At 42.3% G+C, this 27,152-nt stretch overlaps 1 protein-coding gene and 2 long non-coding RNA genes across 4 annotated transcripts in view; 1 reads left to right on the top strand and 2 right to left on the bottom strand.

Annotated features, from left to right (window-relative positions):
* The window catches only part of LOC134300845 (uncharacterized), a 7,508-nt gene extending 6,425 nt beyond the window's left edge, over window positions 1-1,083 (bottom strand). Inside the window, exon 1 of the long non-coding RNA XR_010007375.1 lies at window positions 928-1,083. This is a non-coding gene — a long non-coding RNA (uncharacterized LOC134300845). The remainder of the gene's footprint in view (window positions 1-927) is intronic.
* Window positions 1,084-1,493: 410 nt separating this feature from the next.
* On the top strand, window positions 1,494-25,370 carry LOC134300846 (uncharacterized). The gene is made up of 3 exons (XR_010007376.1): window positions 1,494-1,583; window positions 18,172-18,320; window positions 25,279-25,370. It is a non-coding gene; the product is annotated as an uncharacterized LOC134300846 (long non-coding RNA).
* LOC134300842 (uncharacterized) overlaps window positions 24,838-27,152 on the bottom strand; it is a 291,233-nt gene continuing 288,918 nt past the window's right edge. For both annotated transcript variants that reach the window (XM_062985271.1, XM_062985272.1), the window contains one exon: window positions 24,838-25,467. In XM_062985271.1, the coding sequence (XP_062841341.1) occupies window positions 25,234-25,467 (234 nt within the window). In that variant the 3' untranslated portion in view covers window positions 24,838-25,233. The remainder of the gene's footprint in view (window positions 25,468-27,152) is intronic.

Here is a 27,152-nt window from a genome sequence, read left to right as displayed (position 1 = left end):
AATAATTATTATTATAATAATACTACTAGTAGTAATAATAATAATAATACTAGTAGTAATAATAAAACATTATTTTCCTTTGTCCTTTTGTGAACTTTTGTTTACTGATTTTCAAAGGATTTTATTTATCTAGCTTTGCTCTTGTTGTGATTTTATCAGAATGCCCAATGCTAATAAGACTAGCTTTAATAATAAATGCCCAGATCTTTAGAAATACTTTTTTTCCCAGCATCATGTATCATTTTATTTAGTTTTTTTATGTCCTCGGAAAGTAGTTTGGACTGGGGTGTAATTTAAAATAAACACACCTTTAATTAGAATTTTATTAATTTGAATACCTGAGTTGGAGACGTCATTAGCCAAGAGGTTTAGTTAATTTTCTTTCAGACTGGGATGTAAAAGATATGTATGAATAAAAAAAGCAAAATTACATTACAAAGTTACATTCATGGCAGGATAGGATTCATCAGTACAACACAATCACGGACAATTCTGTATCTCCAATTAACCTGACTGCATGTCTTTGGACGGTGGGAGGAAAACCATACAGACACGGGGAGAACATGCAAACTCCACACAGAAAGGACCCGGACCCGCTCCACCTGGGAATCAAACCCGGGACCTTCTTGCTGTGAGTTGACAGAGCTACCCACCGAGCTACCGTGCCGCCCACACAAAACTAAAAGCATAATAGTGTTTTATTGGTTTAGACAAACACATCAATGATCAGACCACATTTTATTGGTAATTTATGCAGAAATCCAGTCAATTTGAAAGGGCTCTCGGCTTTGTTTTGCTACTGCTGTTTTTATTGTCTTCTAAAATATAAAGTTCAGTCATAATCCCGAAATGTGTGCATATGCTTTGCTACTTATCATAATCAGCTTATTAACACTAAACAACAAACAAACCCGAAGACTAACTCACTTCCCTTGAGATGTTTTTGAGACTCGTTTCTTTCCTCTGACTCTCTTTAGCTTCATAAATCCATTTTAACACCTCCAGGCACATCACAAAGACGAGAACTGTAAGCACACATCCTGCATTAGTAGGTGTGAATAGGTGTGAAATTCTCATCATCAGTCACCCGAGCTCTATCGGCGCAAACACACAGATACGCATCGTTTTAATTCCGCACGCTGTCACATGACTTTCAGTTAATGATGAGTATAAAAGGCATACTTGCATTTGTAAATATGATCCACCTTTTCTGCCACCACTTGCCCGAGTCTGCTGGTGTAATTTGGACAGGTAGGTCATTATTTTCCAAGCTCCATCACCTCAGGGTCCATGCGACTTAATTTCACCTCACACCTTGGTCAGCAGTGATATTAGGAAACAAGGCAATAAACAAGTCAATGCAGATGAAAATTGGCAAACGACTGGTCGTCCGATTCTCACACTAAGACAAACACATTCTGTCTAAACTAATAAACAAGTGATTAATTTTCATTGCCGTTTCATTCTTTTTTTTTCTTTTTTAGGTCACACAGATTAATCACAGTCCTGGATAATAGAACCATGTGAATCTCTGGTCTAGTGACTGGTCTCAGAGTGAGGTGTTCCTGTTAATGCAGTCGGAGGTAAGGTTTAAGGTGCAAAAACAAAGAAAGCAAATACTCAAAAACTCACTCACTTTCATAGTGCTCAAGTAGAAAATGCTGTGGGAATGTGCCGTGGGTTTAAGTTTAGGCAGATACTGTTAGGTTCTAATATGATTATTATTACAGCTGCCATCAAAGCTACTGTAATCAAAAACATAGCATAATAATATTCATACATTTAAGATCCTGAAATTAATACAGACATCTGTCAGAGCCGTCAATATTGTGTGCATATCACAGTACCCAAAATACCCCCCACATGCCAAAGAACCTCAGTGATCATCAAATAGATCCATCAGAAGCATCAGGAGCTCCTGACCTCACGTGACACCTTAATTTTGTCTCTCAGTGCATCAGAGATTCACTCTGTATGCTAATGCATCTACTATAGGTTTCACACAAGAATCACTGAGACAGTGGCTCCAAATGGTTTATGTGCAATATTTGACAAAGTATAAAGGAATGACCAGTTCATTATAAGGTGGACATGTAGATAGATAGATGGATGGATGGATGGATGGATTATAGATAGATGGATGGACAGACGGACAAACGGATTGTTGGATTATAGATAGATAGATAGATAGATAGATAGATAGATAGATAGATAGATAGATAGATAGATAGATGGATTATAGATGGATGGATGGATTATAGATAGATTGATGGACGGACGAACGGATTGTTGGATTATAGATGGATGGATGGATGGATGGATGGATGATAGATGGATGGATGGATGGATTATAGATGGATAGATAGATGGATGGATGGATTATAGATTAGATGGATGGATGGATGGATGGATTATAGATGGATGGATGATAGATGGATGGATGGATGGATTATAGATAGATAGATAGATGGATGGATGGATGGATTATAGATGGATGGATGGATGAATGGATGGATGGATGGATTATAGATGGATGGATGGATTGTAGATAGATAGATGGATAGATAGACGGACAGATAGATGGATGGATGGATGATAGATGGATGGATGGATGGATTATAGATTAGATGGATGGATGGATGGATAGATGGATGGATGGATGGATTATAGATGGATGGATGGATGGATTATAGATAGATGGATGGATAGATGGATGGATGGATGGATTATAGATGGATGGATGGATGGATTATAGATAGATGGATGGATGGATGGATTATAGATTAGATAGATGGATGGATGGATGGATAGATGGATGGATGGATGGATTATAGATGGATGGATGGATGGATTATAGATAGATAGATGGATGGATGGATGGATGGATGGATTATAGATTAGATGGATGGATGGATGGATAGATGGATGGATGGATTATGGATGGATGGATTATAGATTAGATAGATGGATGGATGGATGGATGGATGGATGGATAGATGGATGGATGGATTATAGATGGATGGATGGATTGTAGATAGATAGATGGATAGATAGACGGATAGATAGACGGACAGATAGATGGATGGATGGATAGATGGATGGATTGTTGGATTATAGATAGATAGATGGATGGATGGATGGATAGACAGATAAATGGATGGATAGATATATAGATGGATGGATGGACAGATAGATCCCAATTTTGTAATTTCCAGTACAAAGAATAACAACATTGTGTTTCGACGCACTAGTGGACATGTAAACCTCATACTCATCTCAGATCAGATGATTACTATAATCAGATGTTCTGTATACAACCCTCCTGAGGCTGTATAGCTGTATTATTTATTATTCAGGTGGAGCTGTAATTTGCCGGTAGATCACCAGTGCATTGCTAATTAGGTTGGGCCTGCGCTTTTGTAGGTGGACTGGCGCAGCAGGGACTGTGACATTTAACATCCAGTAGTGCAGCGGTATTGTCACACTTACTTTGTTTCATAACTGTGCTTTCATTTCCACCTTCCGAGATTATTGCTTAACCCTGATGAAGTGGAATTGCTTTGTGTTTTGCTGTTTTTTTTAATTGTATTTTATTTATTTTTTGCAAGCTTAAAAGTGCTGTAATAGTTATTGCAACCCCCAAAAATATATATTAATAGAAATGTCAGTTAAAAGATAACTAACACATCAATATTTATGAAACGTCAACCGATCAACCATAACATTGAAACCACCTCCTTGTTTCTACACTCACTGTCCATTTTGTCAGCTCCACTTACCATATAGAAGCACTTTGTAGTTCTACAATTACTGACTGTAGTCCATCTGTTTCTCTGCATACTTTGATAGCCCCCTTTCATGCTGTTCTTCAATGGTCAGGACCCCCACAGAACGACCACAGAGCAGGTATAATTTAGGTGGTGGATGATTCTCAGCACTGCAGTGACACTGACATGGTGGTGGTGTGTTAGTGTGTGTTGTGCTGGTATGAGTGGATCAGACACAGCAGCGCTGCTGGAGTTTTTAAACACCTCACTGTCACTGCTGGACTGAGAATAGCCCACCAACCAAAAATATCCAGCCAACAGCGTCCTGTGACCACTGATGAAGATCTCAAAGATGACCAACTTAAACAGCAGCAATAGATGAGCGATCGTCTCTGACTTTACATCTACAAGGTGGACCAACTAGGTAGGAGTGTCTAATAGAGTGGACAGTGAGTGGACACTGTGTTTAAAAACTCCAGCACAACACACACTAACACACCACCACCATGTCAGTGTCAGTGCTGAGAATGATCCACCACCCAAATAATACCTGTTTTGTAGTGGTCCTGGGAGAGTCCTGACCATTGAAGAACAGGGTGAAAGCAGGCTAAAAAAGTATGTAGAGAAAAAGATGGACTACGGTCAGTAATTGTAGAACTACAAAGTGCTTCCTATATGGTAAGTGGAGCTGATAAAATGGACAGTGAGTGTAGAAACAAGGAGCTAGTTTTAATGTTATGGCTGATCAGTGTATTTTATATTTGACATTTACCAGGAATGTAATATCCAATACAAAGAAATATTTATGCCTATTTAACATAATTCTTTATATAAAATAAATGTATTGTGGTCTGAGGATTTTCTTGACTTTGAAAAGTTTGAGAACCACTGAACTAACTGGCAATAACCTTGCGATCAATTTTATGTAGCATTGCTGCATATTAAAATATTCCAGGTAAAAAAATCGAATATTTTAGCAGATATTTGATCAGATCCTTTGGTACATGCACTCAACGAGCAAGCAGATAGTCTGAGATAAATTCCTCCACCCTGATAACGAATTCGTCCCGTTAAGAGTAGTCATTAGAGCAAAATTGAATTTTATGATTTTATTAATGCGAAGGAACGGGGCGCCGGAAGATCCCCCGGTCCCGTCAGCTCCAAACGGGCTCAAGGGAGATTTCCGTATTCAGACCGAATCTTTTAAGGTTGAATAAAAGAAACGGCGGTTGGTCCCAGAGCGAGGGAAGTGATCATCGCGTTCACCTTCAAACTCCTCTTTGATGTGGCGGAGTCAATTTTTAATCAGGCCGCATCAGGCCGAGCTTCATTTCTCCTCACAAAGTCCTATTACTCGAGCACTTTCTGCAAGGAGGTGATAAGGACAATGCTCTCCTTCTCTTCATAGAGCTGCACGTATGATGAGTCCCTTTGGAGAGGCTTGATAAAAAAAAAAAGAGGGAGTGAGCAGGGAGGAAAGAAAGGTCACCTCTTCTTCCAGATTAACCCTTTTCTATCCGAATGGCTGGTGTTACTGGTTTATTGGATGGCACCTTCTCAAGCTTGTGGTATCTGCCTTTGTCTTGATCAAACACGCTGATTTACAGACATGCTGTCATGATGAATTTGATCCTAAAGTACTTCAAATAGGTCTTAAACACAGGTAGAATGATGCTTTTTGTATGTAGTCACAAATATTGGCGCCCTTGGAAAGACCCTAGGTACAGGTCTAGTAATCGAAAGGTCACTAGTTTAAATCCCACCACTGCTAGGTTGCCACTGTTGGGCCCTTGATCAAATCCCTTAACGATGGCAGCATTAATGCAGAAAAGTACATCGAGATCTTAGAGCAACATGTGCTGCCTTCAAGACGTCGTCTTTTCCAGGGACGTCCATGCATTTCTCATCTGTGGCTGTGGGAGAAGAGGGTACGGATACTGTACTGGCCTGCCTGCCGTCCTGACCTGTCCCCAGGTGTGGAGACTTTTGAAAGGAAAAATGCGACAACGACGACCCCGTACTGTTGCACATCTCACGACGTGTTTGCAGGAAGAACATGACAAAATGAAACACTAAATCACTTGGTCTCCTCGGTGCCAAAACGTGTGGTGAAAAGGAACGGCGACATTACAAAGTGGTAAATGCTTTACAGTCCCAACTTTTTTTGGAATGTGTTGCAGGCCTGAAATGCAGGAATGGATGTTTATTAATAGACAAAACATGAAATATCTCAGGTTCATCCTGTCTGCAATCAAATAAAAGTCAAAGTAAATGTAAATCTAAATTTCGAGTTTAGTGGACGTCGTTACGAGGTACCACTGTACATTTGGCGGTATATTGTAGGTCCTTAAGGTACTTAAGTCTATGGAAATATCGTGAACTAGCAGTAATATGATTTGATTTATGGTTCAGCAATGTGAGTGGACAATCTAGCTGAACCCAGACGACAGGATGTTCTGGAGAAACACTTTCCATATGGTTGCCAGGTTGGCACAATTAATAAACGACGGCACTTTATTAATTACTGAATACGTCTGACTATGTAGTCTAGTCCAATGTAATCCTAGATATAATCTAGTCGTGTCCAATTACCCTGAATCGACCCTTCACCGCTGACTGAGGACGCCTCTCAACTGACATACGCCCCCTTCTGCACGTACAGTCAGTACAGACCGCATTTTCCACCCGCACGAGTTGAGTTCATACACTTGACGGGCACTGTGTACGGAAGGCCACACCCCCATCAGCATTATTCATGTCATCAGTCAGCCAGCAGGGGCCACAGTCGCACCAGTTATGAGGACCTATGATCTGACTTTTTTTACCCTCTAACCCTGAACAACAGCCAATCGTTGTTCATGCTGCCGCCCAGCCCAGTCGGAAGGGCAGAGCTGAGATTCGATACGACGTATTCGAAACCCCAACTCTGGTGCGCTAGCGTACTTTACCGCTGCGCCACCTGAGCGGCTGACTATGTAGTGTTTTAATCTAAATAATAAGGATCAGCCCTCTAAAATTCGTTAACCATTTAAACGATCAAGTTTGAAAGGATTAAGAGAATGGGGAAAATACATGAGACCCATCCTCCGCTCCAGATTTAACCAGGCCGTCTTTTTATCCCAAGCCTGCATTCACTAATCAGTTTCAGACAGCCTCTCCCCGTATGGAGCTTTGTTTTAAAACGAGCAGCGTCTGTGACCCAGCCGAAGGGTCACGCTAAAAAGATGAGGAAATGCCTTATTTTTTTCTTTCCGTCGAGGGGGGGAAGCACAGATGCGTCTCTCCAGCCGCATTTACAATCCAATCAGACGCATATGCTCCCTATCTACCCGCCTCCGTGCCCTTTTAATCTTAAAAAAAAAAAAGCCAATTTAATAAGTGACGGATTACCAGAAACACGGTCCGCCAGTGGGTTCTGCTCATAATGTTCCTGTAAAAAGGACAAGACTTTTATTAACGTTCATTTTCCTTTCCTAACTATTTAACACAAGATATTATGTATGCACATAACGAAGAGAACAGGGATTATTGCCTCCAATTCCTCCACTATAATTTTTAAGCGCACACCATGAAGCGATTTACATTCCCGTCCTCGAATGGGAATTTTTAAGCAGATCTGTTTCTTACATTTCCTTTTTTTGACTTTTATTTCATTGCAGACGGGATGAACCTGAAATATTTCATGTTTTGTCTATTAATAAACATCCATTCCTGCATTTCAGACCTGCAACACATTCCAAAAAAAGTTGGGACTGTAAAGCATTTACCACTTTGTAATGTCGCCGTTCCTTTTCACCACACTTAAAAGACGTTTTGACACCGAAAAGACCAAGCGATTTATTGTTTCAGCTTTTATTTTGTCCCGTTTTTCCTGTAAACACGTCTTAAGATGTGCAACAGTACGGGGTCGTCGCCGCATTTTTTGTTTCTGTCGTTTCAAAATTCTTCACACATTCTCTATTGGGGACAGATCAGGTATGCAGGCAGGCCAGTCCAGTACCCGTACCCTCTTCTTCCATAGCCATGCCTTTGTAATGTGTGTCTTGTTGAGAAATGCATGGACGTCCCTGGAGAAGACGACGTCTTGAAGGCAGCACATGTTGCCCTAAGATCTCAATGTACTTTTCTGCATTAATGCTGCCATCACAGAAGTGTTAATGACCTTCGCCAAGGCCACTGACACACCCCCGTACCATGACACACCCTGGCTTTTGGACTTGTTCCTGATAACAGTCTGGATGGTCCTTTTCGCCTTTGGTCTGGAGCACACGGCGTTCAATTATTCCAAAAAAGACCTGGAATTCTGATTCATCTGACCACAATACACGTTTCCACTGTGTGATGGTCCATCCTAGATGCCTCCGAGCCCAGAGAAGTCGACGCTGCTTTTGGACATGGTTAACATAAGGTTTCTTTTTTGCACAGTAAAGTTTTAAGTGGTATTTGTGCATGTAACTCTGTATTGTAGTGCTTGATAAAGGTTTGCCAAAATAATCCCTCACCCATGTGGTTATATCAGCTATTGTTGAGTGGCGGTTCATTATGCAGTGCCATCTGAGGGAGTGAAGATCACGAGTGTTCAGCTTAAGCTTGCGCCCTTGGCCTTTACGCACTGAAATTCCTCCTGAATCCTTGAATGGTTTAATGATATTATGCACTGTAGAGGGAGAAACATGCAAATCCCTTCTAATCTTTCTTTAAGGTACATTGTTTTGGACTGGAGATCCTCTGATCATCTTTGCTCATCAAATACTCATCAAAACCTTTCCTGGATGCTGCTTTTGTACCAAACCATGATTACAATCACCTGTTTGGAATCGCATCGTTTAGTTTTTCACCTCATTAAGAGCCTTAAATTAACCCTGTCCCAACTTATTTTGGAATGTGTTGCAGACCTGAAATGCAGGAATGGATGTTTATTAACAAATGAAATGAAGTTGAGCAGATAAAACATGAAATATCTCAGGTTCATCCTGTCTGCAATCAAATAAAAGTCAAAGTAAATGTAAGGAACACTGTGTTTTTATTTTATTTGCATTTTACATACTGTCCCAGCTTTTTCTGATTTGGGGATGTACTTTATTACCACATCCATGAAAAAAAGACTAATTACATTTCTGTTTACGGTATTACAGGGATGCACGTCATTATTAAAGAGACTTAGAGATGAAATAAATAAAGGCTGCGTGCCAAGAATATCCAGCTCATACGCCGCGTAAGACGCTAGTTTGATGAATTCGGACGTTTTTATGGATATAAAAAGGCCACGCACGCAACACACACTTGATAAGTCGGCACACTTTCCGCAAATGGCCAGGAGCAGCCCAATTACCTTACCGAAATGGATTGGACTGCGGGGAAGCATAGGGCAAAACGGAGCCAGCGCCGTCCACACGTCTCGTCTTAATCTCATTTGAAGCAGGCACACCCGAGGTGAAAAAACGCACACGTGTGTAATGCAATTTGCACCGGCCCCGACTCGAGCAAGAGCCCCGGAGTTATTTTCATTTTCAACATGGAAAATAAACTAATGCCACATAATCACACGGGTAATTGTCAGGCCCGGCCGGCGGATCCCTCGCAGTTCAACGACGTCTCGTTTCGGATCAGCCATAACATTAAAACCACCTCCTTGTTCCTACACATACTGTCCATTTTATCAGCTCCACTTACCATATAGAAGCACTTTGTAGTTCTACAATTACTGACTGTAGTCTATCAGTTTCTCTACATACTTTTTAGCCTGGTCAGGAACACCACAGAGCAGGTATTATTTAGGTGGTGGATCATTTGTGTTAGTGTGTGTTGTGCTGGTATGAGTGGATCAGACACAGCAGCACTGCTGGAGTTTTTAAATACCGTGTCCACTCACTGTCTACTCTATTAGACACTCCTACCTAGTTGGTCCACCTTGTAGATGTAAAGTCAGAGACGATCGCTTATCTATTGCTGCTGTTTGACTTGGTCATCTTCCAGACCTTCATCAGTGGTCACAGGACGCTGCCCACGTGGCGCTGTTGACTGGTTATTTTTGGTTGGTGGGCTATTCTCAGTCCAGCACGGACAGTGAGGTGCTTATTCCCTCATACCAGCACAACACACACTAACACACCACCACCATGTCAGTGTCACTGCAGTGCTGAGAATGATCCACCACCTAAATAATACCTGCTCTGTGGTGGTCCTGTGGGGGTCCTGACCATTGAAGAACAGCATAAAAGGGGGCTAACAAAGCATGCAGAGAAACAGATGGACTACAGTCAGTAATTGTAGAGCTACAAAGTGCTTTTATACGGTAAGTGGCGCTGATTAAATGGACAGTAAGTGTAGAAACAAGGACGTGGTTTTAATGTTATGCCTGATCCAAGCGGACCACACACCCAAAACCAAACGTTCATTAACTCCACTCGCGGGGGTAGAAGAAAGCAAATCGCTAGCTTTCTTGTACCAAGAATTTGAATTTGTGCTTAAGAGGGGTGGAGGAGGTTGGGGATGAATGGGGGGCCAAGAATTAATCCCTGTACCGAGCTCAAACGAGTTAAAAGCACATCAAAAGCCAGCTTAACCCCGGCACAAAAACCTCGCCGGCTTCTCGACAACAACAAATGATGACTCCTCATCATTGTTTCCGAGGAAGCCGGGGCGCTTCTGGCTCCGGCTGGAAGTCTTAAAAGCCTGCGGTTTTATTTTTAATGACCGCGCCAGGGACGCCGGGCTGAGACGTGCGCGCACACGGTAAAAAGGGAGTATTTTTAACTGTGACAGTGCAAATGACTAATACCACTAACAAGCCCCTGCCTTCCCTTATTAAAATGTATAATCCTCGTCTCATGTTGCGCTGCGGATCGCGGATAAGAGAGAACGCCTCACTTTGACGTCTGCATCCACTAACAGTCTCTCATTAACACGCCGCAACTCTTTCTGTTGAGAAGACTCGTTTTAAAGAGCGGCGTTAGGCGTCCCCTTGTTTACCCAACACAGCCTGGTCTGTCTTAGTCTGTTGTGACTTAACAGCCACGACAGTCGCAGACGTGAATGAGGGATCATTGTGTGATTAAGTTCCTATCATGCTTTTAGGGTGCTGACAGCTTATTACAACCCCAAATCAGAAAAAGTTGGGACAGCATGGAAAATGCAAATAATAATAAAAACACTTACAGTGTTTCTTACGTTTCCTTTGATTTTTATTTGACTGCAGACGGGATGAACCTGAGATATTTCATGTTTTGTCTATTAATAAACATTCATTCCTGCATTTCAGGCCTGCAACCCATTCCAAAAAAAGTAGGGATGGGGCAATTTAGGGCTAGTCATGTAAACTAAATAATGATGTGATTCCAAACAGGTGATTGTAATCATGATTACTTTGGCTAACCTTTGTCAAGCACTACAATACAGTACAGAGTTACACGCACAAATGCCACTTAAAACTTTACTGTTTGAAAAAAGAAGCCTTATGTTTACCATGTCCAGAAGCGGTGTCGACTTTTCTGGGCTCTGAGGCATCTAGGATGGACCATCGCACAGTAGAAACGTGTATTGTGATCAGATGAATGAGCCAGGGTCTGTCATGGTATGGGGCTGTGTCAGTGCCCTTGGCAAAGGTCATTTACACTTCTGTGTTGGCAGCATTAATGCAGAAAAGTACATTGAGATCTTAGAGCAACATGTGCTGCCTTCAAGACGTCGTCTTTCCCAGGGACGTCCATGCATTTTTCAACAAGACGATGCAAAACCACATGCTGCACACATTACAAAGGCATGGCTGCGGAAGAAGAGGGTACGGGTACTGGACTGGCCTGCCTGCAGTCCTGACCTGTCCCCAATAGAGAATGTGTGGGGAGTTTTGAAAGGAAAAATGCAACGATGACCCCGTACTGTTGCACATCTTAAGACGTGTTCGTAGGTAAAATGGGTCAAAATAAAAGCTGAAACACTAAATCACTTGGTCTCCTCGGTGCCAAATCATATTTTTTATTTTTTATTTTTTTACCCCTTTTTCTCCCCTTTTAGCGCATCCAATTGTTCAATTAGCATCGTGCTTCCTCTCTGTCTATGCCGAACCCTGCCCTGACGGAGGTGATTGAAGCTAACCCATATCCCCTCCGAAACACGAGCAGCAGCCAGATGCATCTTTGCCACCCACACATTGACGAGTTTGGCGCCACCCAGCGTTGCATGTGGAGAGACACACCCTAAGGGCACCCTCTCCCATCTCTGTGTAAGCGCCTCCAATCAGCCGGCAGAGAACGCAATCACATTCTGACAGAGAGAGACCCACATCCGGTTCTTTGTCCCACCCCCCATATGAGCAACCGGCCAATCGTTGCTCATATAGCCACTCAGCTTCGAACCGGTAAAGCAAGGCTGGATTCGATACCACGTTCTCAGAATCCAGCCCTGGTTGCAGCGCGTCTCTTTTTACCGCTGCGCCACCTGAGCGGCGCCAAATCATATTTTAAGTGTGGTGAAAAGGAATGGCAACATTACAAAGTGGTAAATGCTTTACTGTCCCAACTTTTTTTGGAATGTGTTGCAGGCCTGAAATGCAGGAATGGATGTTTATTAATAAATGAAATGAAGTTGAGCAGACAGAACATGAAATATCTCAGGTTCATCCTGTCTGCAATGAAATAAAAGTCAAAGTAAATGTAAGAAACTCTGTGTGTTTTATATTTATTATTTGCATTTTCCATGCTGTTCTAACTTTTTCTGATTTGGGGTTGTATAATAAACACTAGTGCTGGTCGGTATATAGGCTTCAATTCTTCGTACGGTATGAATTTCTCATATACAGGGTACTCGACATCCCCTAAACTCTTTGAAACTTTACCCCCTGTGTCGAGAAATTTGTACCCTTAAACTCGATGTGTGTTCAGTGCTCGGCTTGAGCGGTGCAGTAAAACATCATCAAAGTGCGCATATGAAACAACAGTCAAATTCACTCCGAAAGCTCCACATGTATCTGTGTTTAGCTGTATTTTTCTCCTGTTTCACTTTTAAACTTGTTATAGCTCGGGGTTCTGAAAAATAGTGAGAATCAGCTTTTCTGAGAGAATCTAAATGCTTAGCATTAAAAAAAACATTAATGTGACAATGTATTAAAAGAACGACATAGAAACACTAAACTTCTGTTAATTATTACTGCTCATAAGTTCTCTCCACTAATGAAACTGAACGGAATATAGTATTCCAAGATCAAGCATCTCCACGATTAAGAAGCATAAGGAAACAATAACTCAGACTAAGCTTTATAATAATGTACAGTATATATACGTATATATATATATATATATATAATATAAAATGTATGTAATAAAGAAGTAAAGGTAAAGAGGTAAAGTTTTTCAATTGTATCTCAGTGTTTCTTATACTATATTTGTGTTATTTTTAGTGTATTATTGTCAAAAACAATCCCATTATTTTACGTTAGTCTAAAATATATGCAGTTCTACTGACTATGGAACGCATTAACATGTTTCCCATACAATCCTTATGGGAAAAAATACCTCGAAACTCAATGCCTTTTAAACCCAACGCCACTCCCAGAACCAAGTGACGTTGGAAAAGCTGATTCTTACAATTTCTCAGCACCCTGAGCTATAGGAGGACAATCCAGCTAAACACAGTTTACACCAGCCCTAAACAAAACACCATGTCCGATGATTTACGCTTGAAAAATGTATAAATAGCGCCACACTGATAGTCACTGGTTTATTACGAAGGCAAGTTTGACCAACAAAAACGGCAAGGCACGTGTGAATTGTTTACCTGCAAGATAATGCACAGAAGTTCAAGGATCTGCTGGATACGTCCTGGTACCAGATACCACATGACTCCCTCAGTGGGTCAGAGTTGTTTTGACAGCATATTAGGTGGATGATGGGTGGTCCTAATGTTTTGGCTTATCAGCATATTAAGGGTGCTCGTACTGGCTTTGTGCATATGCTGATACAGCTGGGAGGAACAAAATACATGCACGTTTTATTGTCAGGCTTTGACAACACACACACGTTTCACACCCATGTATCTTTTTAAAATGGTTATTCTTATCTTAATTAAAACAACAATGTATAGAGTATAATGAGCAGTATATATATATACAGTGTATCACAAAAGTGAGTACACCCCTCACATTTCTGCAGATATTTAAGTATATCTTTTCATGGGACAACACTGACAAAATGACACTTTGACACAATGAAAAGTAGTCTGTGTGCAGCTTATATAACAGTGTAAATTTATTCTTCCCTCAAAATAACTCAATATACAGCCATTAATGTCTAAACCACCGGCAACAAAAGTGAGTACACCCCTTAGTGAAAGTTCCTGAAGTGTCAATATTTTGTGTGGCCACCATTATTTCCCAGAACTGCCTTAACTCTCCTGGGCATGGAGTTTACCAGAGCTTCACAGGTTGCCACTGGAATGCTTTTCCACTCCTCCATGACGACATCACGGAGCTGGTGGATATTCGAGACTTTTCGCTCCTCCACCTTCCGCTTGAGGATGCCCCAAAGATGTTCTATTGGGTTTAGGTCTGGAGACATGCTTGGCCAGTCCATCACCTTTACCCTCAGCCTCTTCAATAAAGCAGTGGTCGTCTTAGAGGTGTGTTTGGGGTCATTATCATGCTGGAACACTGCCCTGCGACCCAGTTTCCGGAGGGAGGGGATCATGCTCTGCTTCAGTATTTCACAGTACATATTGGAGTTCGTGTGTCCCTCAATGAAATGTAACTCCCCAACACCTGCTGCACTCATGCAGCCCCAGACCATGGCATTCCCACCACCATGCTTGACTGTAGGCATGACACACTTATCTTTGTACTCCTCACCTGATTGCCGCCACACATGCTTGAGACCATCTGAACCAAACAAATTAATCTTGGTCTCATCAGACCATAGGACATGGTTCCAGTAATCCATGTCCTTTGTTGACATGTCTTCAGCAAACTGTTTGCGGGCTTTCTTGTGTAGAGACTTCAGAAGAGGCTTCCTTCTGGGGTGACAGCCATGCAGACCAATTTGATGTAGTGTGCGGCGTATGGTCTGAGCACTGACAGGCTGACCCCCCACCTTTTCAATCTCTGCAGCAATGCTGACAGCACTCCTGCGCCTATCTTTCAAAGACAGCAGTTGGATGTGACGCTGAGCACGTGCACTCAGCTTCTTTGGACGACCAACTGAGTGTCTGTTCTGAGTGGACCCTGCTCTTTTAAAACGCTGGATGATCTTGGCCACTGTGCTGCAGCTCAGTTTCAGGGTGTTGGCAATCTTCTTGTAGCCTTGGCCATCTTCATGTAGCGCAACAATTCGTCTTTTAAGATCCTCAGAGAGTTCTTTGCCATGAGGTGCCATGTTGGAACTTTCAGTGACCAGTATGAGAGAGTGTGAGAGCTGTACTACTAAATTGAACACACCTGCTCCCTATGCACACCTGAGACCTAGTAACACTAACAAATCACATGACATTTTGGAGGGAAAATGACAAGCAGTGCTCAATTTGGACATTTAGGGGTGTAGTCTCTTAGGGGTGTACTCACTTTTGTTGCCGGTGGTTTAGACATTAATGGCTGTATATTGAGTTATTTTGAGGGAAGAATAAATTTACACTGTTATATAAGCTGCACACAGACTACTTTTCATTGTGTCAAAGTGTAATTTTGTCAATGTTGTCCCATGAAAAGATATACTTAAATATCTGCAGAAATGTGAGGGGTGTACTCACTTTTGTGATACACTGTATGTGATTTGTTAGTGTTACTAGGTCTCAGGTGTGCATGGGGAGCAGGTGTGTTCAATTTAGTAGTACAGCTCTCACACTCTCTCATACTGGTCACTGAAAGTTCCAACATGGCACCTCATGGCAAAGAACTCTGAGGATCTTAAAAGACGAATTGTTGCGCTACATGAAGATGGCCAAGGCTACAAGAAGATTGCCAACACCCTGAAACTGAGCTGCAGCACAGTGGCCAAGATCATCCAGCGTTTTAAAAGAGCAGGGTCCACTCAGAACAGACCTCGCGTTGGTCGTCCAAAGAAGCTGAGTGCACGTGCTCAGCGTCACATCCAACTGCTGTCTTTGAAAGATAGGCGCAGGAGTGCTGTCAGCATTGCTGCAGAGATTGAAAAGGTGGGGGGTCAGCCTGTCAGTGCTCAGACCATACGCCGCACACGACATCAAATTGGTCTGCATGGCTGTCACCCCAGAAGGAAGCCTCTTCTGAAGTCTCTACACAAGAAAGCCCGCAAACAGTTTGCTGAAGACTTGTCAACAAAGGACATGGATTACTGGAACCATGTCCTATGGTCTGATGAGACCAAGATTAATTTGTTTGGTTCAGATGGTCTCAAGAATGTGTGGCGGCAATCAGGTGAGGAGTACAAAGATAAGTGTGTCATGCCTACAGTCAAGCATGGTGGTGGGAATGCCATGGTCTGGGGCTGCATGAGTGCAGCAGGTGTTGGGGAGTTACATTTCATTGAGGGACACATGAACTCCAATATTTACTGTGAAATACTGAAGCAGAGCATGATCCCCTCCCTCCGGAAACTGGGTCGCAGGGCAGTGTTCCAGCATGATAATGACCCCAAACACACCTCTAAGACGACCACTGCTTTATTGAAGAGGCTGAGGGTAAAGGTGATGGACTGGCCAAGCATGTCTCCAGACCTAAACCCAATAGAACATCTTTTGGGCATCCTCAAGCGGAAGGTGGAGGAGCGCAAAGTCTCGAATATCCGCCAGCTCCGTGATGTCGTCATGGAGGAGTGGAAAAGCATTCCAGTGGCAACCTGTGAAGCTCTGGTAAACTCCATGCCCAGGAGAGTTAAGGCAGTTCTGGGAAATAATGGTGGCCACACAAAATATTGACACTTCAGGAACTTTCACTAAGGGGTGTACTCACTTTTGTTGCTGGTGGTTTAGACATTAATGGCTGTATATTGAGTTATTTTGAGGGAAGAATAAATTTACACTGTTATATAAGCTGCACACAGACTACTTTTCATTGTGTCAAAGTGTCATTTTGTCAGTGTTGTCCCATGAAAAGATATACTTAAATATCTGCAGAAATGTGAGGGGTGTACTCACTTTTGTGATACACTGTATATATACACATATATATAGTATAATTAACAGCAGTTATTAAATAACACTCATAAATTAAATGATAGAATAAATGGAAGCTACAATACGCAGCACAACCTACTTCATAGTTAAATGTTTGTTTGTTTGTTTGTTTGTTTATTAGGATTTTAACGTCATGTTTTTCACTTTGGTTACATCCATGACAGGAACGGTAGTTACTCATTACCCAAGATTCATCAGTTCACAAGTTTATATCAAACACATTCGTGGACAATTTAGTGTCTCCAATTCCCCTCACTTGCATGTCTTTGGACTGTAGGAGGAAACCTGAGCCACTGGAGGAAACCCACGCAGACACGGGGAGAACATGCAAACTCCACACAGAATGTACCCGGACTGCCCCACCTGGGGATCCCAGGACCTCCTTGCTGTGAGGCGACAGTGCTACCCACTTAGCCACCGTGCCGCCCCATATTTAAATGTAAATAAAATTTATTTATATAGCACTTTTTACAATGGACATTGTCTCAAAGCAACTTTACAGAATACAGGACCAACAGACCAAAAACCCCTGTTGAGCAAGCCGAGGGTGACAGTGGCAAGGAAAAACAGGAAGAAACCTTGAGAGGAACCAGACTCAGCAGGGACCTCCATCCTTACTGGGTGACCTGGAGTCGTGTTTTTAGCTGCTTTTGACTTCAACATCCCGGACACTTTGACTAACTGATTGCTAACTGAATTGCCGTAGGATTTCTAGTGTAACAGACTTTTCTGTGGTGTCGTGTGCTGACAATGTTTGATGTGTGTGTTTACATATTGGGTGCATTTTGTCCCTTTGTGGATTCTATAATCAATGGAAAAGTGTGCTTCTCTATACACGTGATCATCTCTGTGTAGTCTCTGCAGCGCCTCAAAAGGACAAACCAGTAAAGTATTAAGCTCACAATCATTTGTCAATGTACAGACGCTTGGTTACATTAGGACCGCCCCATAGTGCAAATCAACCAGTAAACATGAGGCACTTGAACTAGGTAGGGCCTTATGTATAAAATATAATGTAAATAACCTGATTGCCTGGGGTAACTGTTCGAACCAACACGATTGGTGTTTGGATTGGACACAAACCCTGACTTTAAACTGGACCAATACCATACTACCATACTTAACTTGTGTACATAGATGTGTGTGTACATAGATGTGTGTGTGTGTGTGTGTGTGTGTGTGTGTGTGTGTGTGTAAACTTACATGCAAGCTTAAGGCCATGTTGACGTCCATCCATGTGATTAACAGCAATCAATTTTCTTTATTCCAGATTCCTAAATCATGATTACCATCTCAAAGAAAGAGAGAGAGACAGACAGAGAGAGAGAGAGACAGACAGAGAGAGACAGACAGAGAGAGAGAGACTGACGGCGAGAGAGAGAGATCTGTTAAGCAAAATTGTCTACAAATAGGACTCTGGTTGGTAAAAAAAAAAAAACCCAGGCTGTGTATTTTAAAGGCACGAGAGAAACGATCATGCCCACCGGTGTCAACATGTCCGATCAGAGGGATTCATTAGCGCGCAGAGACCACGTTAAGTGAAGTCCGGGGGACGCAGGGCACCGGCAGCACCGTACAAATGGACCCAAAATAACAACGTATTATTAACATGCACGGCACAGACAGCAGGTGATTCATTCCCTCACATATTTATGAGTGCAATCACAGGGCACCCGTGTGAGCTCATTTTCAGCAGAAAATATACGGCCCCGGGCACCTCGCCGCTTTCACACTCTCACACACAAGTAAACACCCAAACACCGCTGGAAAACACACCTTTCTGACCGCTAATGCATAAATTAAAAATACACCTGCGTCTCCGCTGTGGATTTCTGACACGTCTGCATAACCATGGTATAAGAACAATTTTTACTGCGAAATATTTGATTTATGGCAAAGTGCACAATGCTATAAAAAGATAACAATGCAGTAATATCCAAACCCAGTGTTTTGAATCAGAAAGAGGCGTAGGCTGATGAAGAAGAAGCAGCATTTGAGTTAAGAGTGGAATGGGGTCACATTTATCCTGGACAAACCCAATATGCTCTATTAAAACCACCTCCTTGTTTTTACACTCACTGTCTATTTTATCAGCTCCACTTACCATATAGAAGCACTTTGTAGTTCTACAATTACTGACTGTAGTCCATCTGTTTCTCTGCATGCTTTGTTAGCCCCCTTTCATGCTGTTCTTCAATGGTCAGGACCCCCACAGGACGACTACAGAGTAGGTATTATTTGGGTGGTGGATCATTCTCAGCACTGCAGTTTTTAAACACCTCACTGTCACTGCTGGACTGAAAACAGTCCACTAACCAAAAATATCCAGCCAACAGCGCCCCGTGGGCAGCGTCCTGTGACCACTGATGATGGTCTAGAAGATGACCAACTCAAACAGCATCAACAGATGAGCGATCGTCTCTGACTTTACATCTACAAGGTGGACCAATTAGGTAGGAGTGTCTAATAGAGTGGACAGTGAGTGGACACGATATTTAAAAACTCCAGCAGCACTGCTGTGTCTGATCCACTCGTACCAGCACAACACACACTAACACACCACCACCATGTCAGTGTCACTGCAGTGCTGAAAATCATCCACCACGTAAATAATACCTGCTCTGTAGTGGTCCTGTGGGGGACCTGATTATTGAAAAACAGGGTAAGAGCAAGTTAAAAAGTATGTAGAGAAACAGATGGACTACAGTCAGTAATTGTAGAACTACAAAGTGCTTCTATATGGTAAGTGGAGCTGATAAAATAGACAGTGAGTGTAGAAACAAGGAGGTGATTTTAATGTTATGGCTGATCAGTGTAAATATATATATATACAGTGTATCACAAAAGTGAGTACACCCCTCACATTTCTGCAGATATTTAAGTATATCTTTTCATGGGACAACACTGACAAAATGACACTTTGACACAATGAAAAGTAGTCTGTGTGCAGCTTATATAACAGTGTAAATTTATTCTTCCCTCAAAATAACTCAATATACAGCCATTAATGTCTAAACCACCGGCAACAAAAGTGAGTACACCCCTTAGTGAAAGTTCCTGAAGTGTCAATATTTTGTGTGGCCACCATTATTTTCCAGAACTGCCTTAACTCTCCTGGGCAAGGAGTTTACCAGAGCTTCACAGGTTGCCACTGGAATGCTTTTCCACTCCTCCATGACGACATCACGGAGCTGGCGGATATTCGAGACTTTGCGCTCCTCCACCTTCCGCTTCAGGATGCTCCAAAGATGTTCTATTGGGTTTAGGTCTGGAGACATGCTTGGCCAGTCCATCACCTTTACCCTCAGCCTCTTCAATAAAGCAGTGGTCGTCTTAGAGGTGTGTTTGGGGTCGTTATCCTGTTGGAAAACTGCCATGAGGCCCAGTTTTCGAAGGGAGGGGATCATGCTCTGTTTCAGAATGTCACAGTACATGTTGGAATTCATGTTTCCCTCAATGAACTGCAGCTCCCCAGTGCCAGCAACACTCATGCAGCCCAAGACCATGATGCTACCACCACCATGCTTGACTGTAGGCAAGATACAGTTGTCTTGGTACTTCTCACCAGGGCGCCGCCACACATGCTGGACACCATCTGAGCCAAACAAGTTTATCTTGGTCTCGTCAGACCACAGGGCATTCCAGTAATCCATGTTCTTGGACTGCTTGTCTTCAGCAAACTGTTTGCTGGCTTTCTTGTGCGTCAGCTTCCTTCTGGGATGACGACCATGCAGACCGAGTTGATGCAGTGTGCGGCGTATGGTCTGAGCACTGACAGGCTGACCTCCCACGTCTTCAACCTCTGCAGCATTGCTGGCAGCACTCGTGTCTATTTTTTAAAGCCAACCTCTGGATATGACGCCGAACACGTGGACTCAACTTTTTTGGTCGACCCTGGCGAAGCCTGTTCCGAGTGGAACCTGTCCTGGAAAACCGCTGTATGACCTTGGCCACCATGCTGTAGCTCAGTTTCAGGGTGTTAGCAATCTTCTTATAGCCCAGGCCATCTTTGTGGAGAGCAACAATTCTATTTCTCACATCCTCAGAGAGTTCTTTGCCATGAGGTGCCATGTTGAATATCCAGTGGCCAGTATGAGAGAATTGTACCAAATTTAACAGCCCTGCTCCCCATTTACACCTGGGACCTTGACACATGACACCAGGGAGGGACAACGACACATTTGGGCACAATTTGGACATGTTCACTGTGGGGTGTACTCACTTATGTTGCCAGCTATTTAGACATTAATGGCTGTGTGTTGAGTTATTTTGAGAAGACAGTAAATCTACACTGCTATACAAGCTGTACACTGACTACTCTAAGTTATATCCAAGTTTCATGTCTATAGTGTTGTCCCATGAAAAGATATAATGAAATATTTGCAGAAATGTGAGGGGTGTACTTACTTTTGTGATACACTGTATATACAGTGTATCACAGAAGTGAGTACACCCCTCACATTTCTGCAGATATTTAAGTATATCTTTTCATGGGACAACACTGACAAAATGACACTTTGACACAATGAAAAGTAGTCTGTGTGCAGCTTATATAACAGTGTAAATGTATTCTTCCCTCAAAATAACTCAATATACAGCCATTAATGTCTAAACCACCGGCAACAAAAGTGAGTACACCCCTAAGAGACTACACCCCTAAATGTCCAAATTGAGCACTGCTTGTCATTTTCCCTCCAAAATGTCATGTGATTTGTTAGTGTTACTAGGTCTCAGGTGTGCATAGGGGGCAGGTGTGTTCAATTTAGTAGTACAGCTCTCACACTCTCTCATACTGGTCACTGAAAGTTCCAACATGGCACCTCATGGCAAAGAACTCTCTAAGCATCTTAAAAGACGAATTGTTGCGCTACATGAAGATGGCCAAGGCTACAAGAAGATTGCCAACACCCTGAAACTGAGCTGCAGCACAGTGGCCAAAATCATCCAGCGTTTTAAAAGAGCAGGGTCCACTCAGAACAGACCTCGCGTTGGTCGTCCAAAGAAGCTGAGTGCACATGCTCAGCGTCACGTCCAACTGCTGTCTTTGAAAGATAGGCGCAGGAGTGCTGTCAGCATTGCTGCAGAGATTGAAAAGGTGCGGGGTCAGCCTGTCAGTGCTCAGACCATACGCCGCACACTACATCAAATTGGTCTGCATGGCTGTCACCCCAGAAGGAAGCCTCTTCTGAAGTCTCTACACAAGAAAGCCCGCAAACAGTTTGCTGAAGACATGTCAACAAAGTACATGGATTACTGGAACCATGTCCTATGGTCTGATGAGACCAAGATTAATTTGTTTGGTTCAGATGGTCTCAAGCATGTGTGGCGGCAATCAGGTGAGGAGTACAAAGATAAGTGTGTCATGCCTACAGTCAAGCATGGTGGTGGGAATGCCATGGTCTGGGGCTGCATGAGTGCAGCAGGTGTTGGGGAGTTACATTTCATTGAGGGACACATGAACTCCAATATGTACTGTGAAATACTGAAGCAGAGCATGATCCCCTCCCTCCGGAAACTGGGTCGCAGGGCAGTGTTCCAGCATGATAATGACCCCAAACACACCTCTAAGACGACCACGGCTTTATTGAAGAGGCTGAGGGTAAAGGTGATGGACTGGCCAAGCATGTCTCCAGACCTAAACCCAATAGAACATCTTTGGGGCATCCTCAAGCGGAAGGTGGAGGAGCGCAAAGTCTCAAATATCCGCCAGCTCCGTGATGTCGTCATGGAGGAGTGGAAAAGCATTCCAGTGGCAACCTGTGAAGCTCTGGTAAACTCCATGCCCAGGAGAGTTAAGGCAGTTCTGGCAAATAATGGTGGCCACCCAAAATATTGACACTTCACAAACTTTCACTAAGGGATGTACTCACTTTTGTTGCCGGTGGTTTAGACATTAATGGCTGTATATGGAGTTATTTTGAGGGAAGAATACATTTACACTGTTATATAAGCTGCACACAGACTACTTTTCATTGTGTCAAAGTGTCATTTTGTCAGTGTTGTCCCATGAAAAGATATACTTAAATATCTGCAGAAATGTGAGGGGTGTACTCACTTTTGTGATACACTGTATATATATACATATATATATATATATATATATATATATATATATATATATATATATATATATATATATATATATATATATACAGTATATATATAGATATACAGTATATATATATATATATACTGGTGCTGGTCATAAAATTAGAATATCATGAAAAAGTTGATTTATTTCAGTAATTCCATTTAAAAAGTGAAACTTGTATATTATATTCATTCATTACACACAGACTGATATATTTCAAATGTTTATTTCTTTTAATGTTGATGATTATAACTGACAACTAATGAAAACCCCAAATTCAGTATCTCAGAAAATTAGAATATTACTTAAGACCAATACAAAAAAAGGATTTTTAGAAATATTGGCCAACTGAAAAGTATGAAGATGAAAAGTATGAGCATGTACAGCACTCAATACTTAGTTGGGGCTCCTTTTGCCTGGATTACTGCAGCAATGTGGCGTGGCATGGAGTCCATCAGTCTGTGGCACTGTTCAGGTGTTATGAGAGCCCAGGTTGCTCTGATAGCGGCCTTCAGCTCTTCTGAATTGTTGGGTCTGGCGTATCGCATCTTCCTCTTCACAATACCCTATAGATTTTCTATGGGGTTAAGGTCAGGCGAGTTTGCTGGCCAATTAAGAACAGGGATACCATGGTCCTTAAACCAGGTACTGGTAGCTTTGGCACTGTGTGCAGGTGCCAAGTCCTGTTGGAAAATGAAATCTGCATTTCCATAAAGTTGGTCAGCAGCAGGAAGCATGAAGTGCTCTAAAACTTCCTGGTAGACGGCTGCGTTGACCTTGGACCTCAGAAAACACAGTGGACCAACACCAGCAGATGACATGGCACTCCAAACCATCACTGACTGTGGAAACTTTACACTGGACCTCAAGCAACATGGATTCTGTGCCTCTCCTCTCTTCCTCCAGACTCTGGGACCTTGATTTCCAAAGGTAATGCAAAATTTACTTTCATCAGAGAACATAACTTTGGACCACTCAGCAGTCCTTTTTGTATTTAGCCCAGGCGAGACGCTTCTGACGCTGTCTCTTGTTCAAGAGTGGCTTGACACAAGGAATGCGACAGCTGAAACCCATGTCTTGCATACGTCTGTGCGTGGTGGTTCTTGAAGCACTGACTCTAGCTGCAGTCCACTCTTTGTGAATCTCCCCCACATTTTTTAATGGGTTTTGTTTCACAATCCTCTCCAGGGTGCGGTTATCCCTATTGCTTGTACACTTTGTTCTACCACATCTTTTTCTTCCCTTCGCCTCTCTATTAATGTGCTTGGACACAGAGCTCTGTGAACAGCCAGCCTCTTTAGCAATGACCTTTTGTGTTTTGCCCTCCTTGTGCAAGGTGTCAATGGTCGTCTTTTGGACAACTGTCAAGTCAGCAGTCTTCCCCATCATTGTGTAGCCTACAGAACTAGACTGAGAGACCATTTAAAGGCCTTTGCAGGTGTTTTGAGGTAATTAGCTGATTAGAGTGTGGCACCAGGTGTCTTCAATATTGTGCCTTGTCACAATATTCTAATTTTCTGAGATACTGAATTTGGGGTTTTCATTAGTTGTCAGTTATAATTATCAATATTAAAAGAAATAAACATTTGAAATATTTCAGTCTGTGTGTAATGAATGAATATAATATAATAAGTTTCACTTTTTAAATGGAATTACTGAAATAAATAAACTTTTTCATGATATTCTAATTTTATGACCAGCACCAGTATTGTACAGTACAGTTTGGAATGTGTTGCAGGCCTGAAATGCAGGAATGGATGTTTATCAACAAATGAAATGAAGTTGAGCAGATAAAACATGAAATATCTCAGGTTCATCCTGTCTGCAATCAAATAAAAGTCAAAGTAAATGTAAGGAACTCTGTTTTTATTTTATTTGCATTTTCCATACTGTCCCAACTTTTTCTGATTTGGGGTTGTACATTATATGGACAAAAAGTAAGCCATTAGGGACAGTCAGTCAGTCAGTCCAAAGAACTGTCTGTAGGTCTGCGTCATTAAATTGTGGCGAGGCATAGATCAGGGCAAAGATAAAAACCAATATCTGAGGCTTTGGGTGTTTCCAGGACCACAGTGACCTCAATAATTTTGACATGGATGAAGCTTGGCACAACCTTGAACCTTGAGCCATCCAAGCAGGAGTCAGGGGGGATAAGAATCAACGGTCACTTTAAAAGAGCTTCTCAACTCTTTCTACTTCTAAGTTCTATTCTTGAGTCACTGTTTCCTCTTTAAGACTATATTAATGCATTAATAAATTTGGTCTTTCCTCCTTTCTTTTTTGCAGTTGGTCAAATTCCTTATTACACGACCCGATTTGCCCCGTTCTGCCTGGTTCCATGTCTGAAATCTCCAAGGACAGAGAGGAGGTAGAAGAGTCCTGATTGGTCCTGAAGCCCAGCAGCAGAAGCGTGCCTTCCTTTCCATGTTCAAGCAGCTTCTTGTTTGTCTGGTTGTCCTCCCTGAGACTCGTCATCTGTGGGAAGTAAGTTAAACATGCAGTATAAATAAAAAGATTTATACAACCCACAAATGTACATTATACACCGATCAGCCATAATATTAAACCCACCTCCTTGTTTCTACACTCACTGTCCATTTTATCAGCTCCACTTACCATATAGGAGCACTTTGTAGTTCTACAATTACTGACTGTAGTCCATCTGTTTCTTTGCATACTTTGTTAGCCCCCTTTCATGCTGTTCTTCAATGGTCAGAACCCCCACAGGACCATCACAGAGCAGGTATTATTTAGGTGGTGGATCATTCTCAGCACTGCAATGACACTGACATGGTGGTGGTGTGTTCGTGTGTGTTGTGATGGTATGAGTGGATCAGAGTGGAGTTTTTAAATACCGTGTCCACTCACTGTCCACTCTATTAGACACGCCTACCTAGTCGGTCCACTTTGTAGATGTAAAGTCGGAGACGATCGCTCATCTATTGCTGCAGTTTGAGTTGGTCATCTTCTAGACCTTCATCAGTGCTCACAGGATGCTGTTGGCTGGATATTTTTGGTTGGTGGACTATTCTCAGTCCAGCATTGCTGTGTCTTATCCACTTATACCAGCACAACACACACTAACACACCACCACCATGTCAGTGTCACTGCAGTGCCGGGAATGATCCCCCACCCAAATAATACCTGACCATTGAAGAACAGGGTGAAAGCAGGCTAAAAAGGTATGTAGAGAAATAGATGGAGTACAGTCAGTAATTGTAAAACTACAAAGTGCTTCTATATGGTAAGTGGAGCTGATAAAATGGACAGTGAGTGTAAAAACAAGGACGTGGTTTTAATGTTATGGCTGATCGGTGTACAATCTAATAGTATTTGCTGCATTCACATGATGATTCACGGCAACAAAACCCCTTTGGAGGGAGTCAGTGCTGCTTAACTTGCCTTAATCTGACCCAGTTTGCTGGTGACCTTTTCAAGCACCATCAATCAGAGGTGAAGTACAGACATGATTTACAAAACCTTGAACTGTCATGTTCCACTTTAAATGTGAACCAAGGCATTGTGAGAAAAATACAGCATGGTGACCAGTGAGCTGTGAAATATCGAGACCTGGAATCGTTGGTTGTGGCTTCAGGGTGATTTAATTCACACTTAGTGAATTAACTTAATAACAGAACAGCAAGAACTATGAGGCAAAAAACAAGCGTCGGAGATCACATGTGCTCTACCATCCCGGTTGTAGGTAGTCTTGGGGTTAAGGTACTGGATTAATAATCAGAAGTTTGCTGGTTCAAGCTGCTGTTGGACCTTGAGCAAGGCCCTTAAGCCTCAATAGCTTAGAATCCATACTGTCACAGTACTGTAAGTCGCTTTGTATAAAGACGTCTGCTAAATGCCGAAAATGTATGTTTCACTTTTAAACTTGTGTTATCCACGATTTTCCTGAACTTTGACTTTTCCCGTGATTCGTAGCTGAAGCTGGTTTTTGACTTCCGGTTACAGTGTTTACGTTCTGAACGACAGAAGTAGTGGTCATTCGTAACTGGGTTTTTTTAACAAACATGGCCAAAAACGCTATGTGGTTGAATAGTAAGTGTAGAGCAACTGTCTATTTATGCATTTTGTTAGACGAGTGCACTGTGTACACTTATTCCCTCCTCTCGGTGTGTTGTTGGAACGCACCCTGCTCACTCGCATG

This window comes from Trichomycterus rosablanca, chromosome 23 (assembly GCF_030014385.1).
Source record: "Trichomycterus rosablanca isolate fTriRos1 chromosome 23, fTriRos1.hap1, whole genome shotgun sequence".
NCBI lineage: Eukaryota > Metazoa > Chordata > Actinopteri > Siluriformes > Trichomycteridae > Trichomycterus > Trichomycterus rosablanca.
Note: the sequence above shows the minus strand (reverse complement) of the source record. Positions and strands in the feature narration are given on the sequence as shown.